Raw genomic sequence first — 20,302 nt, 5'->3', positions numbered from 1 at the left:
GAGGCTTGAGGGAAAGATCTGAGGGAGGGGAAGGAGGGAAGCAAAACAGTTGGAGAGGAAGGAGGAAAGAGCATAAGGAAAGGCATGATTAATAATCTGCAATGATACGCAGTGTGAGGGATGCGATCCGAGTACAAGATTCAGTTATACGGTATGTTTAGTTCTAATCCAGTATTTGTGCTGCTGTTGTGCAGCTGATAGTAAAATGAGGATGACAGGAGGAAGAAGATTTGTTCCACTGCCTCTGGGCCACTGATCTAACAGAAATATCCCCCTCTGGGAGAAGTCACTCCATAAAGTTCCTTTTAGTGCAGGTTACAAAGATGACCCTCACCTTGATCCAAAATTCACATTAATCAGACTTCTCCTCTTGATCAGTTAGAATATAAATGAGCATGCCTGCTTTATGCTCATGCCAAAACATGTATAATGAGAACGTGGAAAATTCAAAGGGTCAAAAAAGGTTCCAGAATAAGTTCCTTGTATGATAATGGAAACATAGCAGTCTCCTCAAAACAGATTAAATTCCCTTTGAAGTGAACAGTATGCATAAAGAAATAGCTGCTTCGTCTTCCTGAAACCATCAAGGAATTCTATAAGAAACTGAATTTTGCAGAAAACAAACTTGCAACTCACAAGCTATAGCACATAAAGGACTTAATCTTATATCATTATTTTGGAATCATTTTTATATGACTTGTGGGCTGCAAGAAGGAAATAATTTGTATAGTCAGATGAAGGCTACAGAAAAAAAATTAACTGCCCCCCGTTTATTCAACTGCAATGGAGGAGAGAGGCTTTCTACAGAAAGCCAGACAGAATTTTCCATAATAACTTCACAAGAAAACAAAAATTCTCATCTTTCTTATTTCAATATATGCTGATGTGACACTTCATTTTTACCCCTGCGTGGGACTTGTGTTTTTGCAATTCTTAAGCACTTTCAAAAAATAAACTTCAGCATAACATATCTTCCCAAACCTGGCTGTTCCCTGTGTTTTCCACAGAGGTTTTTTCCAGCTCCTAATTTTGTCTGCATCTCACACCTACATTCCCGCCTAGTCCTAGAAAGATTCACTGACTAGTAGTTGAAATCAATAGTAATTCATAGAAGCTGCCAGGGCTTCAGTTTAGGGTAATTGATTACTGTGGCCCTGCTGAGGCTCTACACCCTTAATGTAAGCACTTCTCTGAGAGGTTTCCTCTCTCAGTCATTTAGTGCACACTATTTTCATTACAAGGAGGGAACTGTGATGCTTACAAATCAAGCTCTGCCAGTTTTACACTTCTTACATGGTGGTTATATCATTCCTACACCATGCACCAGCTGAGGGAACTAATTCCAAATGGCTACCGTTTTCTTCCAGATTGCGTACATCAGGGGAGCAGGGACAGAATCAGGCCTCAGTATGCTTGATATCATGATGTGTTATGTCAATCTTTTTATGAAAGAAAGAAGCAAGTCCCAACTTTTAAATAACCTTCCACTTAGCCCTTTCTTCTAATTTCTTAAAGACACACCTTATGTTTTCACTGTTGAATGACAATTCTACAATAGGCATGTCATGACAGTAAGGACACCATTGGATAGGGTCCAGTTTCTGAATCTCTCTTCCAGACTTGTTGTCCAAGAGTCAAGAGTTTCTGGAATGGATTGTCAATAGGTTAATGGTTTTGGCCTTTTCTTCAAATTCCAATGTTTTACCTTAGGCAGAGAGATGACCTAGTGTTTATATTCTAAGTATTCCTAATAGCCACAGTGTCAATGCTTTTTATCACACAGCATTCGTCCACTGCTCCACTAAAAGCATGTGCTGTATGGGTTTTATTAAAAGCCCAGAGAGTTGCAATTACATTATCTGTACCATTTGACTCTTCTGAACCACAAAACCAGAAACTGCTGCATAAGCGTGTGCTCCTTCAAGCTGCCTTGGACCTAATATCTGCTAATGCAAGGTATTGATCCATTCCTGGAAATCACTTAGTAGTATAATGTCAGCCCAAACCCAGTTTTAATTCCATGGTCTTTAAAACAATGATTCTTCAGACATCATACTGGAGTTGGGAACTCTGGCAACAGTCTCACACTGGTGGCTATTTGCTGAAAATATCAATTTAAACGGTTTGATTTTTATTGGCGATAAAACATCTCCATCAAAGGTATTTAGATGGTGCCATTATGATAGTACAAAGGCTTCTGACAGCTTTTTTTTTTTTGTATTTTTCCTCATATCAGGATTATGAGATACAGAAAGAGTAAAAACTACTATGGGGCCTGTTAGCTGTATGTGGAAGGCCAAGTCATAGACAATTACATTAGGTGCTGTGCAAACACAAAGTGAAGAGATTGCTCATAATATAAAGAAAAAGTACTAAGTGCATACAAAGAAGAGATTAAGTACTGTTAACACAGTTCTGTGGACTTCTGAGGTTTCTTAATCCAATGATTACTGTCTAAATTAGATGGAAAAGACATATTAGTGGAAGAAGAAAAGATATGGTCATAGCTAAGAGGCTGCAGTAGCAATAAACTTTCCAGCTACTCAGCTAGAACTAGCCTCGAAAGAGAATTTGGCCATGTTAGGTAAACAGGAGGTATAAGAACTAAGGTACTGTTGAGATATAGCTCACTCAGAGATAGGATCATTTATTCAGTATATCCTCCTGTCTTATTGTTAATACACATTTATACAGTGTGGATAATAAGGAGGCCTGCACGCTGGAGTGGTGCTTCTTGGGCAATGGCCTCACATTTATGCTCAGCGTACCACTGTCTGCACAAGATGGCTCGTGCTTCCTCACAATCTAATATCTAATGCTTCAGCCAGATTCACGTCTAATTTAGCTCTCGATTTCAGTCTTCTAACACCATAAAACATACAAAACATGAGAAGCACAGAGGTGAACATTCAGACCCTTTAAATGTGTTTAGGAGCCAAGATGTCACTGGTTTAACTGGCAGCTGACAGGAACCAGAGTCCCTCAAGACTAAGGGACTAACAAGATTTGTTTAAGGTCGAACAGGAAGCCAGGGATGAAACTTAAATACCAAACCTCTGAACCAAAGCTGCAACTCCTGCACTTTCCGTCTCAAGTTTCATTTGGAATTGGAGATATTTGGCAAGAAATTAAAAGCAGTATTAGGAATTATTTTCCATTCGTTAAGTTCAAAGCAAAGGAGAGTCAGTGTCAGTGTCAATGTTATACAGATAATGAAACTGAGGCATGAAGTGGCAAAGCCTTGGCAAAGGTCAGCTTAAGGGCCAGCAAGAGCAATAGTTCTGGATTCCGATTTAGTGGTCTCTCCCCTCCCTACCCACAGTACTCCAGGCATGTGAGTGTGAGTATTCACTCAGTTCTTTTCTTGGTTAGTTGGTTTTGAGAGGTTCTTTTGTTAATGTTAGATTTGCCTTTTGGAATTTTTCCCCAGAATGCAGACCAGTCTAAAGACTCATCCTGAATTTGAGAGATCTCATTCTGATCTTTGTACCATGAGAATTACTTTGCATTCCTATTATCTCGGTAGAATAAAAACAGAAAGCAGCAAGAAAGTCTCAAGTCTCCATTGTGCAAATACTACTTGAAAAAATAATCAATATATTTTAAATATACTTAGTCAAATTTTAGGAAATTGGTTTTACTGTCATGGATTCAGTAAACATCACAGACTTCCCTGAATGAAAGTTGAATAAAAATAAATCTAATATGTAAGAGAAACTGCCTATGGAATAGCTGCAACATTTGAATTAGTGTTGAAAGCAGAGAACTGTAGAATAGCACTGCTAGGAAACAGAGTACTTAAAATGGTGCAAGTCACGTCCAAACTTTCTCATAGATAGGCCTGTTCATATACATTGCAACCATAATTTACTTAGAGAAGAATGAATTTAGAAGTAGATACTGGAAAATTTTAATTTATTTAAGAACTGAATTTTCGGCTTCTTTTTTAGAACAGAATGCCCGCATTTTCATCTGTAGACACAGTCACATGCCTGCTTTAGTGACAACCATATGCACATTCAAATTTTCAAGAGCAAAGAAATTATCTGCATACACAGCTGAGAGCAAAATTAAGTGGATGAGTCAACAGAGGAAGACCTGACTTTGTAAATGTACGTCTGCATTTTTCTCTGTACAGTACTCAATCACCGAAAGGCTGCAGCCATATTTAGTTTATATATTTGCATATTAATTAATTATGATTTGTCTGAAACTATTGTGGGATGCTTAATGTTACATTTGAAACGTAAAGTACTAGAAGAGCCTCAGGTACATATAAATTATTAATAGAAGAGACCTAGTAAGTCACCTAGCTCAGCTTCTCTTAGGCAGTACTATTCTATGTAGTATGATAAGCGGCACTACGTATCACAGACTGGCAAGGGTTCCAAGAAAAGAGTGCACCTTGAATACAATAAGCCAAGGACAAGTTATAAACTAAAGCAATACCATCTCATCATTCACAAATCTGCTTTCCTGAAATCAATGAGATGTTTAAAAGGGAACTGAGACGGATCTGCTTCATTTGCTGAATCCAGTCCCTGGCAGTACAGAGAAATACAACATATGTAACTTCCTAAACTCCATCTTAAAAGTAGCCAGGGATTGTTTCCCACATAACTTGGAAAGAAGAGATAAAAAGTCTCTTCTTTTTTTTTAATTAAATGAATAACCTATGCATTAACAGGTAATACCATCAAGAAATTTCTTCTTCATAATTATCAAAATCCCACACAGCTGAGGAAGATCTGCCTATCAAAAGGCAGACAAACTTCCAGTTGGAGGGTATAGACTCTTCAGAGCATTTTGGTGGGGATTTCTCTTTCCCAATATGCAATTTATTCTTCCATATGCCTTTCAGAAAACCCCAATATAGCAGTATTTGTACCCCAGTACAGTAGATTAATACCATATTTTAACTGAAGTTACAATTCAAGTCATGAAGGACTCATTTTTTGGAAAATTTAGCTAGCCAGAAGTGTCTTCTAGAGCATAATGCTCTCCCCTTCCCTGCATGTTTGTTACGGAAATAGTCAAATAAAACTATCTTCAAAAATACCCAGATACTTCTGAAAAATAGGTACATTAAAAATATTAATAAAGGCTTACATTCAGAATTGATACTGCTATTTCTGACTGCAACTAACTTTGCACTGCCAAGAAATCCCTGGATATGACCAATGTGAAAATAAAAATGAGGAACAGATTCAGTTCTCATAGTGAAAATTTTCCAAATAATCTATACTAAATTATATAAGACACCTGATAAAAACCTTTTGGCAGGACTTAGTATCTAGTTGCTTAATTTATGTGAAAGTATTTACAAAAATGCCCATCAGCCTGGTCTCTAGGTACTGCAGAGAAATATGGATTCCAGGAGTTTGAAACATCAAGATTATTCTCCAAGGCAAAGGGGTTCAATATTCACAGGTTTCTGCCTTCTTGTTTGCTTGATGTGCTCTCAGAACATTGATTCCAGACAAGTCACATAGCTTGTAGTCAGTATGAAAACCGTCAAAATAGACCTAATCTTAACTCTGGTGTTATAACTTTGTTAAAGTTAATATTGCCTTTATTTACAGGGCATTTTTATTCCAAAGGTCCTAAAAGTGACCTCCCTTAACTATTGCAATTTCATGTACAATGGCACTACTAAAGGGCAGTCCTTGCCGGAGTGTATTATGACAACAGAAAAGAGAGAAATGTCTACATTAATGAGGAGTACCCTGGCTACTTCAATAGTGAGAAAAGTTTCCATGGTCTCAGGTTTTAAAGACTCAAACAGAACACAGAGGTACGGACTACAAGCTTTACAATATCTGAGATGACGATGTGAGCATTTTTATGACATCTTTGTTCTTGGATGGAATACTCTTCAAGATAAAAGATTTTAGCCAATAAGCAAAGCAAGTTATATTTTCTTCTTCTTTATGTTAATGCTCTGCAAAAGATTGTGCTTTGCAAGGTTAATTTCAAGTCCAAACTCACATGGGAATGAGAATAATTAGACTCATTTAAGAGAATTCTCCCCTCTGGCAGAGCTGATTAAATTATTTATAAATTATCTTTTCTATAATTGTACCTAGAACTGTGTAAATGTTTTTTTTTGTCTAACTTTCAATAAATTCATAATAGGTGTTTTTCAAGTTGGATACACCACCTGCACCTGTAACAACAGAGAATGGCTCATTTTTAAAATGCTTCAATGAGAAATTAATCCAGAGGGAAACAGAAGCGTGCAATTTAAAAGCTTCCGCAATGACACCATACTGATTAAAACTCATCAACTGAAGAAATAAAATCAGTAAGACAATAAATCTTGGACTGAATCCTGTTACCCATTTCCACAGGAATAACTTCATTGACTGCAGTCACATTACACTAAAATATGAGTGCTACTTAGCTAAGTATCAGCTCCGTGATGTGACCCTTTATTTGTAATTTAATATTCCTTGCTATAGTTCCCAAGTTCCTCTTTGCCAATGATCTCAGATTCTGGATAAAACCTGAAAATTCTAATGGAATAGACCACTAGGGTGAAAAAGGAAATCTGGTTGGTGACGCTAAGATTCATTTCAGCTCTACTAAGTGCTCCTTCCCTTTTTGATAGCAATAAACTTGAGAAAGCTTGAGATAATGATATTTTAAGGGGCATTGCTCGTACAAAATAGTAACTTGTTTGCTACAGTCCCAATTAAATTGGAAAGCAACTGGCTCTAAGGAGATCTGTGAAAAGACATCTTTGCACCTATTGTAAAATTCTAAGTATCTTCTGTAATTGCATTGCCTAGATCACCCAACAAACACATGAATACAGTGAAATCCCAGTTGTGTTCTTTAATGTACTATTAAAGAGTTCTGAAATGGTTCTTACGGGCTCAGGATTTCACACTATTCTTTATCATTTGCTGCAACACCAGTCAATTTCCTTTTTCCTTTTTGCAACTCATTGCACAGTTTTAAAAAACAAGAGTATTTTAATGCCTCTGGCTATGTTTTTCCTTACCTCTGCAGCAACAAAATCATAGTTATGGGTCTCTATTTGGAGACAACTGCATTAGACAAGACAGAGGGTTAGATAAAGAAACCCATTAAAAGGATAACAGAATCACTTACTTATTCATTCAAGTTGTGTATGGACAGGAGTGGTAAGAAAATTATGTATTCTGATTAACAAATTAATATTTTTATTAAACAATAAATCTGCAGTGCAGTAATTATCCCAAGGCTATACCTATGCTCAAATCACCTTAAATTAACTTCTTTAAAAGCAGCTCCAGAAAAAGGAAGAGACTGGTCTTTGGCAAGAATGTAAAGGCCTCAGCTGTAATTAGTTTTTCACAGTGAGGCTCAACTCTTCCAATTTATTTATTTTTTGGAGGATGGCTAGATAGGGAGAATGTCCATAGCTCTATCCCATGCCCTGAAGACACTGATATCTGACACTCCAGCCATGTATTGTTTGCTTTTGCTGCAATGTACATTTCAGCTGTATGGCAGGAGGGTCTCAGACAGTGATTGAATGCTAAAATACTGTTTAACTAGCTCTGATATCGCTCCTTTGGCTATCAGACCTGGTCTGTCATCCAATGCTCTCTGGCTGGCAGTCAAATTCCTGAGATAGGAGTCAATTTAAGGGGATGAGAATAGTTAAAAAGTAGTTGTTTCTGACAAGGATCATAAAGTATCCTCTGGCAAGAAACAAAATCAAAAGTCTTGAAAGACTACTTTTGCAAATTTATTCATGGTTTTCAGAGCTCCCTAAAACTGGACTTAAAGTCTCCTAAAAGATGCTGAGACTTCTCTGTATTTCTTGAAACCAAATCGTCCTTGAAGTCCTTATAGTCCCTACTCACACAGCCTTACTGCTATAATTGTTATCTATTGTTTTGATTACAGCAGTTAGTTAAAAAGACTGCAACTTGCACAAGATAACATATAGACACACAACTGTTCCTGCTCTGAAAAGCTTAAAAACTGTACTCAATTAAGATATTCTACAATAGATGATAACCACATCAGAAATAATATTGTGTCCAAACTGGACACAGTTTTACCTCAATAGAAGCAGAAGAACCAATTCAATGCCCGTTGTAGAAGCGGTATCTATGTTAGTGGCTGCAAGACAAAGTCATTTAAGTGATCCTAGAAACACAGTTCTCTCTTGGCACTTTGCACTAGGGACACCGAGAATTTTTCTTACAAATGAGTCTGTTCAGAGCTCATGAAAGGTTCTGTTTACTATCAGGATTCTATACAGTTACACATACTTATCTATTTACTAATTTTATTCCTCAATTGACACTAAAAACATTTCTTGTGTGATTTATAATAAGAGAATCCCTACTGCATTCTTCCTAACAGGCAGCAAAAACACATATCAAGGACTTTGCCAGCTACCATGTTTCTAAAATCCCTATTCTGGTGGTCATGTGAGATATTCTGTTTAAAGCTTAAAATTCTTTACTTTATGCCATGTTTTAGTACAGTGGTTACAAAGAACAGGTGCTGATGCTTTGTTTTATTACACACCCACGGAGCCAGCATGGTCCCCAGTCTAGCAGTTCGAGAATTCTTTCCTCCTTTTATATTCTTCTTAATTACTATTTATCTAGTATTACATATCCAATTAGGGTGGACCCCTACAGAATCTAAAACAGTTTAAAGAAAAATCAGGCTCTATTTGATCATTGATATCTAGTAATACTGTTTAACAGCTCCATTAAAATGATGATTGGGTTTTATTCAGTTAAGAGCTGTCTTTCTCCAGTTTAATGTATATTAAAATATTCTTTTTAGAGTGCATACACAATTTTGACACTGGAACTCTGCCTAGCTTTGCTTGTACACATAGGTAAGGTGTGGTATGTAGTTAGTATTTTAACATAAAGTGGTTACTGTACTTTGTTTAAACCATCACAGTTTGAGACTTAATGTTACAAACATCATACAAAGTAAATGCAAATTGATGCATTAAAAAACCCAACACCATAAAAGAGGTCAAAATGCATTTCACTATACCTTTTTTATCTCCAAAAATACTGATTAAATTTATTTTAACTCTTACACTGTCTAACAAAGATTCAGTCACCTTCCTAGCTCTTGGATCTCCTAGGATGATACATAAACTCAATATTTGGAAATTCAAGCTATTCTAAACCCACCTGACTACAAATCTGTATCTTGATTTCCAGTGGGGTTTATTTCAGATACCATTATTTGTGAACTTCTCAGCATATTGAGGAAGTCCTCCCAACAACTTAAGGAAACACAAAATGTTATTCACTTTCATGCAATCAAGGGTTTATTTCTGAATAAGCCCACCAAGAGGAAAATAAAAGGAAAATATCAGAATTCGGGTGGGTCAGCAATTTAGACAAGAAATAATGTACATGTAGTTCACCTTGACAGTAGCAAAATATCCTTTCCTCTTCAATAAGTACAGTAGTCAGATCAAATAGTATAATCATACTTGCTTTTCCAGGTCCACAATACTAATTGAAAAAGCCCCAAAATACTGTATGGAAGAGCCCAACTCAGGCAACCATTTATAAACTTGATGTACTTGTTAAGCTTTAATTCAGTAAGTTGAGCTTTAAATCAGGTATCTTTCATCTCAGGCCTCCCTACAAAACAGAACTTTATCCTCTAGCTTTCTGGGGCATCTGAAAAAGACTGTATGAATTGCTTATACTACTTAATGCAAAGAATCTTTCCAGAAATGAGGGACTATTTTTCATGACTTCAAGAATTCTCTTAAGTACCCTTAACCACCATCATATGTATACAGGGCAGCACTTTCTTGGGGTCCCACCAGCAGCACTTTATAAGCTTTATGCTGGAGCTGGTTCCTATCCTGAGCCTTGGTATATGACCTATGATCTGTTCCCACTCATACATATGGCGCTTTATTGACACAGAAATATTCAGCATCAGGAGTAAGAACTATATAAGAACTACAGTACCTGCTGGCAGTCTATTAATTACATCTCAGCAAAACTAAATACTGAACTACACCAGTGTAAATAATCCTCAAGTTATTACCAGGTGATTTGGTGTCTACAGCTGCATATGTAATTTGAAAATAATTTATTTTTAATGCACAAATACTCTAAGCTGAAAGATCTCAAACCCAAAAGTTAACAGAGAAAGTCAACGGAAACTGCCTTTTTGCAGAGCTTTGAAAATCAGATCACTTAAAAACAACCTGAAATTAATCTCTAATCATTGCTTAATGGATAACTATGAATTTCCATCTAGTACAACCATTTTTCAAATGAAAAACTTTTCCATTGCTTCAGATAAGAGTAACTTAAATGGAAAATTCTTGGGAGAGATAAGCAGGCTTACGTACTACAACCCTTTTCCTAAATTCATCATTAAATGACTAAATGCTAAGCATTGGCAATGTAAAGATTCATTTCAGTGGACAACAAAGTTTTTGCTTCTTATTTTGCAAATTGTCATGTATTTTTAACACCACTGTATTATTTTCCTCTGTCCATTAAAGCAAGTGATCCCATGCAAAAAAAAACTCTGTTGGTGCTCAGTGAAATTCAATCCCATTGCATTCTGGCAGTTAACAGATCTCTATGGAGGATACACTGACATAAATTTTTCCAAAACAAAACTATTTTCCTACCATTTCTTCATCTCTGTTACCTTTTTTACAGGATTTCTCTCTCCTGAACAGTTTGCCACTTTATCTAAGGCAGAATTAAAGCATTGATGGAAGTAATGGAAAGTGGGTTCTCACCAGGCAACATTCAGATTCTGGGTTGAAATTCTAGCAAACCTATTTGGCTCTAACAGTTTTTGTTCAACTGAGTATAAAGTGGGGCCAAGATTGACTAACCTCAAAATTTTATTACAATTATTTTAAAATATTTTTATTGCAAAGTATTTAACTGTGTTAAAGTATGTCAAACACTTCAGTAATATAGAAGAGGAAAGACCTCTGTCGTGACCAGTTTACAATGTAATTATCAGCAGATGAGAAATGGCAATGCAGCAAAGAACCTAACAGTTAAATATTGATACTTGGTGTGAAGTTCATGTATTTACAAGTTTCATGCAATTGAATTTATCATATTTTACCTTTTATCCTTTTTCCTTCACATGCTATTCTTTGCCATGGCTTTGCAAGATAGGGCACTGAAGCCCTTAGTCAGCATTTCTGGTAGTTTACCAAAAATTAGAGTAGCATTCAACATTTACCAAAATGCACAAAAACTTCCAGTTGACAGTACTCAGATGCGAGTTAGGTGTCAAAATCTTTATTTTTACTACTGCTAACTCTCAATTTTTACTAGAAAGCCAGTATTCCCCTGCGGAAAAAAGTGGAGACTAAAGAGTGCATTATATCAGTCCAGAATCTAATCAGCTTGTTGAAAATAGCTTTTTTCCCCTCAGTTGTTCATGTAGGAGTGCTTTAATTAGAAAAGCAAAGCAATTATTTCTGAATAGTTACTCTTTAAAAGACCTTGCCACACCATGAAAACAGGGTACCTAGTACCTCTGCAATCCTCTACTTCTAACTTACAGACCTGATTTTAGCTTTGCAGGCATCTTCATTCTCCTTTAAAGGAGAGAGAGACAAAGACAACACAATTGAGCGGAGGAGAGACTCTGGGAAGTAACGAATAAAAGAACACAAATTTGAGGAAAAGCTACCCAAATGTTGCTAGTAGCAACCCAGCTAGAATATGACTCCATGGTATAATATATACCTTTTAAATACATGATACAGATTGGCAGAATCTTTCTTGATAGAATAGGAAGTGTTAAAATGTATTACATAGAGCTTTCAAAAGAAGACAAATAATGTCTGCCATCTCCCCAAACAGAAAGTGTACGCTTGAGGAAAACAGTGCTGTGGGCGGGGGTGTCAGCAGGTTCTCAGGCAGTAAAGGTCTTTTTTTGAGAGCACAGAAAATGCATCCTTGTGCATATAGCCTATGCACAGTCATCCTGGCTGAGGAATTTTTATAGAAACAACCTTATCTCACTCAAGGGCATAAATTTGCCAGCTTATAGCTCCACAAATGCCAAAAGAATACTGCAGATTTGCTTTTAGTTTAGCATTCAAATGCTTAGCACTGAGGCAGGTAACAGGAATTTTTTAAGGCTAACTATTTTCCCCAGCCTGGGGGCTGCCCCCAGAGCACTATATATGCCCTCTATATGCACTGTATTCAGGTACACAATGGGCTGCCACAGACTTGGTCTCCATCAATGTACCATGTTAGTCTGGTTTTTCTATTTATTTTTTTTGTTGTTGTTGTTTACTTACTTAAGTAAATTAATTTCCCCAAGATACAGTGCCTAACGATCTGACTATCCATGATATACTTCAAATACTGGAATACATTAGACTATAAGAAGGCCCTATGGTGATTTGCTAATTAGCTTAACCTTTTGGGACACAGAAGAAGGAATTTTTTATTAAAACAGGATAACCCTGGACTATATTGATCTGACTGAGAAACGAGTATTTTAGTCAAGATGAGTCTCAAGATGAGTACATGCTGGAAACGGTGATGTTGTTTCCATAGCAATGCCATGACAGCCTCTAGAGTGAAATAGTGTGCTACCAGGAAATGAAGGGAGTTCAAGTGCTATGAGCTACATAGTTCTGTGAGCAATCCAAATACATTCTCATAAAGAATATTTAGTACAGCTAAATAATCTGAAGATTGCTGCTGATGTGAAGTAAGCCTTATCAGTATGCTTCCAGCGGTCCTGTTTTCTCATTCACCACACCCAAGATGACTTAGCTGAAGGCTTAAGCTATGGGCAACACCGCTACGCCATTTCAGAGCGAACATTAACAAATACAGCAACCTTTACCTCACTTCTTTCCCAGTGAAGAATATCATCCATAATTAAGGACACTGACTCTTGTTCTCCACAACACAACCAAACACATTAAACCTTTTAGTGAAGAAAAGCCTCATATGTGCAATTATTTACCAGCCGACCTTCCCCCTGCCTTTTCTCTCACCTCCTCCTCTCCCTTGCCTCCTCCTGCCCAAACGATACTGAGCAAATCTGCTTGTAAGTGGGAAGTAGTGTAGAAAAGTCTTGCATATTCCTCATGAACATTTACACAGCCATAGCATAAAGCTCACTCGTCTTCTCTTTAGCCCGGTTAGTGTTTATGCTAATACAAAAGCAAACCAGAAAACCACTAATTGTATTTTATTTGCCTAAGGCTTTACCTAAGGCAAATATTCTGATCAAATTCTGCAAAGCTGATTTAAAATATTTTCCAAAGGAGCCAGAAAGAGAATTAACTTAAGATCTGCATTGCTTTATCTTTTCATTTTCAAAGAAATGAACAATTCTCAGTGATTTGTAAAACTGCTAAAATAATGGTTATAACCCAACTGTTCCCAAATAAAATTCTACAAGACAAATTACATTACTTGAAAAACATCCTGGCATACTGCTGCTAATCTATTCTTTCTCCAGTGTTTCCCATGCAATTTGTAAAGATGTTCAAACATGAGCTGAATGTCCAGAAACTCTACCACTGTATTTGTTGTTTGTTGCATTGTCACAACCAGCCTCTTGGGTAAACAGATTGTAGTTCATTATACGTAGCAGTGCTCCCTCTGAGGGAAAGTAGAAAGACAAATACACATCACTGCCAGGTCCCTTATTAACAAATACCACTTCAAATCAAAATGTTTTCTATTTATTGTTTTAAACATATATTTCAAGGAATCAAGCCTTGCATGTAAAACAGCAAGATGCTTCATTTCCATTTTACATCTAGTAAAAAGATGTGAAGTAAGCATTTTTAAAACTGCCTGAGCCTCCTCCTGCCTGTCCCCCTAAGTGTGTTGCAGAAGGCATCAAGCCCAGCAACATTCATTTATAATTTAAACTGTTTGCTTGGCAGATTTTTTTCATCTTAATATGTCTAGTCCCAATTGCAACTGGCACACCCAGTGTTTTTACCACAAGCTCATCTACTTCCAGAAGAGTTTTATGTAACTGGGTTTTCTGTAGCACTGAAAGGCAGTGTCTTTATGGGACAGATGTTGAAACCTAGTGGAAAATATGCCCCTGCAACTTTACAAGGACTTACAGGTCTCTATACGGACAAAAAGATATCTGTGGAAAGACTGATGCAAGTTTAACTTACTCATCCCCTTCTTCCAGTTATTGTGGGCTCCCAGTTAATCCCCATTATAAGCAATATTCTATACCTATCTCACCTTCTCTTGGAACACCTATCTCAACTTTTCTCTTTATCAAAGAATTAAGTAAAAGTAATCTGCCTCATGATCTGGTTTGGACAACTGAGTACAGATACAGCTTATATTGTCTGACATAGAAGTGGGTACAGCCTATTTAACTTTGTCTACTGTCTTGGCACATTCTTAATTTCCCCCTCATCATCACTCCTAGAACATACTCAGCAACTGAGTATCATACCAAAAGAAATGTTTCATCAAGACGTATGGTCATAGTTACAATCGTAAGACTAAATCTGTTTTTCAGCTCTTTCCTAGTAGAAATTGCTAGAATTTGAAACATCACTGGAGGCCAAGTGCTTCTGAACCCTGCATACAAGCGTTTTCATGCAAAGGGCAAATGAAATGTTAATCAGGGCTATAAAATTTATAGTTTTCATAAGCAATTTCTTTACATTTTCTGCTTCAATTTCCTCATCCACAAAATAGTAGACAAATTCATCTATTTACCCACCTCTTAATCTTTTGTAAGGATAAGTTGATCAACATATATAAAGGATGTGAAGACAAAAAGCTCTCCATAAATGCCAAGAATTATTTTACACTACCATATTCACAATACTTTTGTTCTGATTGTATCAATACTCCCACAGTAAGCCTCTTCTTTTCAAGGATTTATACACATTTGGGGCTTAAAAATTCATTTGGGGCTGACATTTCTGTCAATAAGATCTTAGCGTGGCAAACAACTTAATAAAAACTCATGTTGTCCTCACAAACTATAAAAACTATTTATTTGGTGTTTTAAAACTTGTCAGAAACATTTCTTTTGGCAATCCATAGTTTACAAAACAGCTTTTAACACAATAAAAGGGATTGCCAAAAGCAAAGACTTCTCTTGTGTAAGTATTCTAGAATGTGATCTGGTTACCATACACAGACATACAGAGATTGCTGTGCTTGGTCTGACTCGCTGCTCTGCTCTAGAAGAGGAGGATACACAGTAGAGAAGAACACACAGTAGCCACGTATAGAAGTGTCCAGGACAGAAATCAGACTGGAAGGTGAAGCTACAATGAGGAGCACACTGTCAGGAGCCACGCTGCTACCCCATATAGGTGTGCTGGCAAAACAATTTTCCCACTCTGTTCTCTTGTACTAAAGAAAGGAAGTACAGTTGCTTGGATATTGAAGGCAGACATAGCTGGTCTTTGAAGAACCACATATAAATTGGTCCGGTATAAAGCGTCATATTAAAGAGGGCACCATTTAGTTTGCTTAATCTAGACAGGTGAAAGACAGAAAAAGAATATGAGTTCGGAAAGGAATTGAGGAGATATTCCCTACAATTGCAAGGGAAAAGGCACCTGTCGATCCTGCAAAGGTAGTTTTTTAAGGACATTAAGAGTTGTTCGATTTAATGAAAATGTTTCCTGCAACATTAACAAAGCATGGGTAAAGCTCCACAGATGATCTGGTCTATGAAGAAAGAAATAGAAACAATCACCAGAGACAGGGAGAACCCCTCCCATCACATTGGTGCTTTTTTTTAGGACCTTGCACCCAGTAGGACAACTTCACTTTGACGTCTGACAGTCCCTCATACAAATCCAAGGAGAAATATTCTAAGTCCGTTTAAAATAGTCATAATGAAATCACCAAAGGAACACAACATTCTGAGCTAGCCCCATAAGATCTTCTTAATGGTCCCTTTATGTTCTGCAAAACACAGAGAATCACTTTTCTTGGGTACATTTTCTTTTGCTCCTCCTCCAAGCCACCCTGTTGCAGTGCAAGGGGTAGCCTGACAGATGACTGTAATGATCCCACACACAGCTTTCAGGATGATGCCAGCACTTGATACAGCAATGACTGCATTAATCACAGACACAGCTCCTCACACAAAGCAGCTGAGCCTTAACCCCAAACAGTACACATCTCAGGCATCAGGGTTCTGGGAAGCAGGATGATGGAGAACAAGAGGCACAGTCAGGGTAAGGACTGACCTTTCAGCAAAACAAGGTAGAGTAGCTCAGCATGAAATGTCTTCAGGAAATAACAGTATAGAGTATTCTAGTCAGGCGGATAGTTACCATTCAGCTGGCATCAGTTTCCTATTTACTTGTCATTAACCAACTCCAAGACTGTTATTTTTAACATAAAATTCTCTGATTTTTGCAGCCTTTTAGCTGTCTCTTATAATATCTGAGCATTTTCTGTTACAAATGCTGCAGGGATTCTGAGAAGTAAAGTTGTATTTTAAAATCTGCAGAAAAATATTTTAAAACAGCTCTTAAGCCCCACCAATACTAATACCGAGCAAGGAACCATAATAAAGGATACTGAAGCTCCTATCTGTGATTGCTAAATGCCAGAGGTTAATCCTGAGATCATCCGCTGACATGTATGTCTCACAGTCACTGTTGACAGATATTGAGTTGACATGATAGGTGTGACCATTAGCAAAGATTCTCCGGGGAGTGACTTCTACCATCAAATCCATAGGTTTCAATACAGGCACCTGCCAAAACAACAAAACAGAAACCAGAAAGGGAGTAAGATTTTAAATAATTTTTTGTTAGGATGATGAGTTTCACTAGAAAGCAAGCATTCAAAGACTGTGACATTATAAAACTTCTGGACAGTGTGCGCAAGCTGAATTTCCCCATGGATGAATTGCTGGGCAAGGCCATCCCTGCCAAGGAGGATGTGAGAGGTGGGTGAGACATGGAGAGCCAGGCAGAGCGACAGAAAGCCTGGACTGTGAGAAGGGAAGCCCTGGAAAGGCTGGACTGTGGACCCGGGCCCCTGCCACAGAACAGGCCAGTCCCACAGCAGGAGCTACTGTCTCACACATGCAGGAGGTTCTGGCTCTGACAGGCAGGGAAGGCCTAGCATTTTGCTTTTGCTTAAGAGTTTGCTGTTAGTTGTAAATCACTTACAGTATTTCTTTTGCTACTTGATATCTTTCTTTCATAAAAGTCAAGTGGTGAAAAGGTTATAATCTCAGCAAAACATAATAAACGAAGCCTTGGAAAACAAATGCAACGTGTGTCTTGACATACCATACATACACACATACTCCTGAAAAGCCGAGACCACAGACTATCACTCATCATTGCGCTTTCATTATTTCCCTGTGTGTTACTTCAATGTCATGCTTCAATAACTAGACACTGCCAATTTATTCCCTATTGGCAAAGCATTAAACACTGTAAGGCTGTGGTCCATGATTGGGACTATTCGATGTTGTTGAACATGCATCAGAAACAATCTATCATACATCAATCCACAAGACAGTTTAAACAGGAACACAGAGAAGTTAAAGCTTTGAGTTTAGCTTGCCACTAAAGGAACAAATAATGGTTCGCTCAGCCTTTGAATTCTCAAACTATAAGCAATCTGGAATGGTTTTGTTTGCCTAATCATACAGAATAAATAAATATTCCATTAAGGCAGTCATCTTTACACTTTGGAGGCTTTTTTCACAATAGACAATATTGGCTAATTTTGGACATGGGGATTGTTTGTTTTTAATAATAAAGAAATACTAGCATTTATACAACATAGCCTTCCCATTCTAACCTTTAGCCACTTCCTTTGCCAAAACATCTGGAGTGAATTCAGCTGTTAAAGTCTGAGAGAAAAAAATTTATTACATTATCATGTGGGTGTCGGTCTTTTCTCTCAAGTAACAGGCGGTAGGACACAAAGAAATGGCCTCAAGTTGTGCCAGGGGAGGTTTAGATTGGATATGAGGAAAGATTTCTTCACTGAAAGGGTTGTCAGGCACTGGAACAGGCTGCCCAGAGAAGTGGTTGAGTCACCATCCCTGGAGGTATTTAAAAGCCATATAAATGTGGTGCCTAAGGACATGGTTTAGTGGTGGGCTTGGCAGTGTTAGGTTAACAGTTGGACTCAATGATCTTAAAGGTCTTTTCCAACCTAAACAATTCTATGATTCTATGATCATACATGCTTATACGAGTTCCATGACTGCATCAGTTCAGCAATGCAGAACCTCACATTCACTGGAGCAGAGAGTACTGCAAATTCCACTCTTCAGATAGGAGATAATTCTTTTACACTTCTGAAATAAAGATGAGATTGAAATTTGGTGTACTCTCTTTAACTCAGGTGCTCTGAATGAGGCAAGAACCCTGTTTAATATTAATTACAAGTAGAATGCTTCCAGCATACCAGGCTAAAGAATCCTGTGTGAAAGCACGTTAGGTCACACTGAGAATTTTATCAGGAAGAACAAAACTGACATAAAGTCCCTAAACATATCTGTGTTAGTCACTATATTATAAAGCATTTGTGACTGAAAATATGCGACAGATTCAAGACCGTTATCAGTCAGCTAAAACTTCAATGAGAATAACCATATATATGCTTAGCATTAGGTACATATTTAAATCTTTTACTGAGTTAGCACCCATGACTACCATCTTTGTACAGAAACACCTGGATTTTGAACAAAGACAGCAGCTTACCTGCAGTGATGTTACTGTAGAAAGATCTTTAAGTTTTCCTTCCTCATCTTTTAAGTTGTACCCCTCTGGTCTCTTATCTCTTTCAGTAATTTTCCATAACTTGATTGTTTTATCTTTACAAGAAAAGACAAACAACTGTCAGCATAGGAATTCTGAATGTGGTTACTCACCTTTTACAATATATTCCTTAAAGTAGTTTCTACATCTTGGTTTAGACAAGTCCTGCACTGAAACAGCCTGAGTCACTTAATTTTGTACATCCAGAAAATGTTGCCAACAGAAGAAATACTCATAAAGCACATCCCGTGGCTTCAAACCGAGTCAGAGATTCCCAGCAGCCGACAGATCATGTAGAGCATGTAGAGCACATGCTGCTCTTGTCTCCAACTTGGGAGTTTGCAGGTGGAACAGACCAAAACCACTAGTGCTCACTGCTGAAGCTCAGTTTGACAATGCGACTTTGCAAAGAAATAATCTTGATATTAACGCCAGTTTGCTAGGTTACTTATAAAAAGCACAAGAAGAGCATGGAGTAGACAGACAGACCAATGAAAGCTGCCAAGCCCATTGTGGGAATAGGCAATGGTGTATTGGTGTAACATCAGGAGCTCCAGCAAATGAAAGGCTGTGTGAAAAATGAGACATTTCTCCCTCCTAAGAGAAAGCAGTTGTGAAATAACAGAGAAAAAAAAATGAGAGAATTGTGTTGTAACCGTAAGAGAGAGAAGTGGGGAGAAAAATATACTAATCTTACATGGAATGGAATTACATCTAAACTCTCCCTTTTTCATTATGGGTGAAGCATATGATGACAGAAGAAGGATGCCTCTCATTTAGCAAAAAGCCTCTGAAGCCAAGAAACAGAAGTTTTAAACATTTCAGATGAAGTCTGTCCTTGTTTTAGTAGTAGCTGAAGCTGCAGATTTCCCTAACGTTGATCATCCATGCCCACTCTTGTCATGCACCCAACCTGCCAACCCTAACACTCCCTAGGTTGAAAAATCAATGCCAGCTCTTCTGCAAAAAATCTGTCCCTGAGCTTCTAATGGTTGTTTCATCTATCTGTTCATGGAGCAGTCAAAGCCTTTCCAAAGCTTCTGCACTTCAGCTGCCACCACAGCTTTCATTAACCTCAGTTCCTGCATAATTTCTGATTTCATTCCACTTTCTTCCTTTACCTCTCTTTCCTCAAGTACAGAGCACAGCATAATTCTTTCCTCAGTGTGGCTGATCCAAACACTTCTTTCAAATGCTAGTAAAAATAATTTTAAAGGTAGGACACATGAATACATGAATCGCTTTGCATTTCTATAGCAACTTTAACTTTGACTTTTTTTGTTTCAGAATCAATCTCTCCAGTACTCTGAGTGTTCTTACTATTATTCATCCCCTAATGATACTGATATGCTCATTTTCAAGCAACAAAAATAGTAAAATTAATCAATCTACAGAACAAAAGGTTAGTTCAAACTGCAACTAAAAAGATTCATTTAAATATTCAATACATTTAATTTGTATCAGTCATATTAATTAATTACTAATAACACATATAGGCCATGTCACATACTTGGGATTTTTATTACATGTAAATAGTGCATTCCT

At 37.4% G+C, this 20,302-nt stretch overlaps 1 protein-coding gene across 1 annotated transcript in view; it reads right to left on the bottom strand.

Annotated features, from left to right (window-relative positions):
* Positions 1–20,302, bottom strand: part of PPP2R2C (protein phosphatase 2, regulatory subunit B, gamma) — a 58,817-nt gene that overhangs the window by 32,551 nt on the left and 5,964 nt on the right. Inside the window, exons 4-5 of the mRNA XM_009702059.1 lie at positions 18,701–18,813; positions 16,548–16,725 (exon numbers count right to left, since the gene is read on the bottom strand). Coding sequence (XP_009700361.1) covers positions 16,548–16,725; positions 18,701–18,813 — 291 coding nt within the window. The remainder of the gene's footprint in view (positions 1–16,547; positions 16,726–18,700; positions 18,814–20,302) is intronic.

This window comes from Cariama cristata, unplaced genomic scaffold (assembly GCF_000690535.1).
Source record: "Cariama cristata isolate BGI_N322 unplaced genomic scaffold, ASM69053v1 scaffold13256, whole genome shotgun sequence".
Classification (NCBI taxonomy): Eukaryota; Metazoa; Chordata; class Aves; order Cariamiformes; family Cariamidae; genus Cariama; species Cariama cristata.
This window is presented reverse-complemented; position numbering and strand designations above follow the sequence as displayed.